General features: G+C 45.6%; 1 protein-coding gene across 1 annotated transcript; it reads right to left on the bottom strand.

Annotated features, from left to right (window-relative positions):
• Positions 1-957: 957 nt before the first annotated feature.
• Positions 958-1,638, bottom strand: LOC104510926 (E3 ubiquitin-protein ligase NEURL1-like; the record flags this gene model as incomplete). Its single annotated transcript, XM_010153329.1, has 1 exon — positions 958-1,638. A coding segment is annotated over one exon (681 nt), but the record flags the coding sequence as incomplete, so codon positions are not given.
• Positions 1,639-3,363: the final 1,725 nt, after the last annotated feature.

Here is a 3,363-nt window from a genome sequence, read left to right as displayed (position 1 = left end):
CGGCCATCCAGCCAGTTTTTTACCTGATGAGGATTTGAAGCAAAAAGGAAGATAAATATATTTAAAGTTATATGAATAACAGTATAAATAAGGAAGGAGCATTTTTAAATCATCTCCAGTTAGAGGAGTATAAGGAATTACACCACGTTCTCAGAATCCAACGCTGACTTCCTGACGCTGACACTAGCAGAACCATGATATGGTCCAAATTCATGGCCAAACACAGCCTACACCTGTGTCCAATATACACACACACACAAAAATCAGTTTGATTCTAAGCAAATGCTATTTCAAGGCTTTTTCCTCCACACCTTCAAAACACAGCTTTCAGCATTTAAATGAAGTACTTCAGTTAACAGAGCTTAAAACCAGAGCAAAATATCAAGAGAAGGAGGCCAGCTCTTCAGAGGTCCACCAACCTGCCTGAGCTACACTGCCTCAGATAGGGCTGGAGGACAAGAAAATCCCTCTCCTGTTGAGCTGGTAAGTGCCACGCTCTGTGCACCACTGGGATCATGAGGCACCGCTTGCTAGCCTGGGGAAAGCAACGGGATCTCTCGTTTTGGGAATCACGCCAGATAGCTAATACTCAGAAAAGGGAATCAGATCTCATTTTTCCTGCTGGCTATGCCCTACATTAGCCCAGCCCAAACCACCCTTCCTTGCTTCTCCTAGGCCAGTGGCGACTCATCTATACTTTAATGGAGGTCTCTGAGGCTTAATTAAATACCTGAAAAGAGCTTTGAGAGCATCAAAGTGAAGGATGCTAGAAAAGTGCAAAGAGGTAGTTCTTGTAGCTCATATCCACGTGCTGCATATGTGCCTTTGTATATTTCTTCTCCTTTTATAAAAGCAAAACGTGCACCTGATCCCATTCATTCCCCCTACCCTTCTCCTGTGATGCCTCCCAGCTTGCTGGTTTTGTGCATGAGGTTTGAAAAAGGGGGTCTGACTTACCCAACAGTCGAATTTGCGTCACCGCACCATGTAAAACGAAGAACATCCAGAGGGGCTGGGAACAGTCCACACAGACCTGCATGCCAGTGCCGGCACCGTTGTGACTCAAGTGCAGCTCACCATCTGAATTCACCATAAATCCCAGGATGTCTCCGCTCTGGAGGGGCACCACGACTCGGCAGATGGCCCAGAACTCCTTTCGGTCGACGAGGGACTCGGGGTTATAGGGGAGGTCGCTGGGGCGCAAGGTGCTGGGGTCGCAGGATGTCACCCCATAGGACAGCGTCCCCGTGCGCACGGCACTGGACTTGTTGATCTTGACGAAAATGGTTTCGTTGATCCGAAGGGGTCTGCTGGTGAAAACCAAAGTCCTCTCCTCCCGGGCGTGCTCCAGACGGGCCACGGTTTGGTCATCGAGGATTTTGACGTGAGGTCCCCGGAGGTGGTGGAAGCGGAGGTCACTCTCCAGCTGGGAGGGGAGGAGGTGGGAGTGTTGGGAGTTGAGGGAGTTCTGCGGGATGGGGCACGTGGTGGCCGTCACGTGGAAGGTCTCTTCCTGCAGGTTGAGGTCGCACAGGCTGACCGAGAGGCGCGTGTCCTCTGTGTCCCGCCGCAGCGAGGGCCGGCGGATGGCGGTGAAGGAGCGGGGCCGCAGGCAGTCGGGAGGAATGATTTCACTGTCTGTCGGGAGAGGGAAAACAAAACAGGGGTCACCAGTGAAAATGAAAACACCCGGGAGCTTGCAAATCAGTACTGGTTTGATTGATACGTTTAAAAGGGAAAATCAGAGATGTGCTGCCATTAATAAATTTTCCCCTTTAAAATATGGAAGCAGAGTATCACAAAATGTGTTTGCAATCAATTGCTGTTCTTGTATTCTCCCCAGCAGCATCACCATTTTCAGCTTCTGAGCAGGCAGACTCAAAATCGATGGGAAGAATTGACCAGGGGAGGATCTCCTCGGAGAGGGGAAGCAGAGGGTAAATAATCTGAAACACACCCTGAACATACTAATCAATATCTGTACAGGCTCTGAGTTTTCATGCCCTCTTTATTGTCTACAGTAACTCTCATAGATCTAGGAAATAAATATTTAACTACATACATTTTTTTAAATTTTAAAACAAATGCTATGTTCAGTTCTAATTTATTTAACATCATATGAAATGTAATTAATACTTCTGAATATAATTAATCATTAGTGTTCTGGTGCTCACTGCAAACCAGTACAGAAATGGATTTCACAGTGTAGAACATGGGAATATTTATTTCTATAAATAACATACAATCGTTTATTATCTCCAAGCCAGATAATTAAAAATCAAATCCACAGATACGTAACAAAGGAAGATGACGCTTACAGATTCAAATCCACCTGTGGAAAGAGAATCACACCTTATCCTCTTTGTTAGTCTCACCTGCTGTTTCAAGAGCTAAGCATCAATTTATTTGATTCTTTTTCTAAGGAACATAATCACCTGCCTTTAATGCCTAAATTACTTTTATTTAACATATCCTTAGCTATGCTGTTGCCATAGACATTTTAAGGAGCAATATACTGAGAAAAAAAAAACAACACGAGGTGGGACCACCCCACACAACACAAACCCCCGCAGGTGGCACAAACCAACACCACCAGACCCCATCCCAGGATCTGCCGCAGGGATGGCACAAGGTGGAACGACAAGAGGAGGCAGAGGAGCAGAGACTTCTTCCTAACCCACCTGCTACTCCCTTGCAGTGGGCATCTCTTCCACCCGCATACCCTTGGGATTTTCTTTTACAACAACAAAAAAGCGGGACCTCAGGTTATCTGAGGATTTTCCCAATGGGATGAACCCTCTTGCAGTACACCAGAGTACTGGTGTGCCAAGGAAAAATGCCAGCTGCTGAATAACCAACATGTCCTGCAACATCTGAGGTCTGACGAACAGCCTTTCCTGCCCTCCTCTTCTGGGAGCCCTGACAAGAGCACACCCACACACAGTTTGGCTTCAGTAGAGCTCTTTGCTTTGCCTAAACTGGATTATTCCAGGCTCCTCTCTAAATAAACTGCTATTACAAGGGAAGCACAGTCTCAAAATAAAAATGAGCTTTGTTTCTCATATTTGATTTCCCCCATAATTATATTTCAGCTTCTCTTCCCAGAAGTTAATTAAAGAAAAGGAGGAATAAATAAAAATCAGAAATTACCCCAAGTAATTTAGAAGTGGGTTGCATTAATGCTTTGTAGTATATGGGCTAGCATTTGCATTGCAAGTGCTCCTGCTGGATAGAATTAGACTTATTTTACCCTCCTTTGGCTGGAAACCCACATAGGAGAACAAATTAATACTGGCAGCTGACAACGATCCTTTGGTGTAGGTGAACGGGTAGAGACCTTTCTGAATAGGAACAGAAGGTCCT

This window comes from Eurypyga helias, unplaced genomic scaffold (genome assembly GCF_000690775.1).
Source record: "Eurypyga helias isolate BGI_N326 unplaced genomic scaffold, ASM69077v1 Scaffold42736, whole genome shotgun sequence".
NCBI lineage: Eukaryota > Metazoa > Chordata > Aves > Eurypygiformes > Eurypygidae > Eurypyga > Eurypyga helias.
This window is presented reverse-complemented; position numbering and strand designations above follow the sequence as displayed.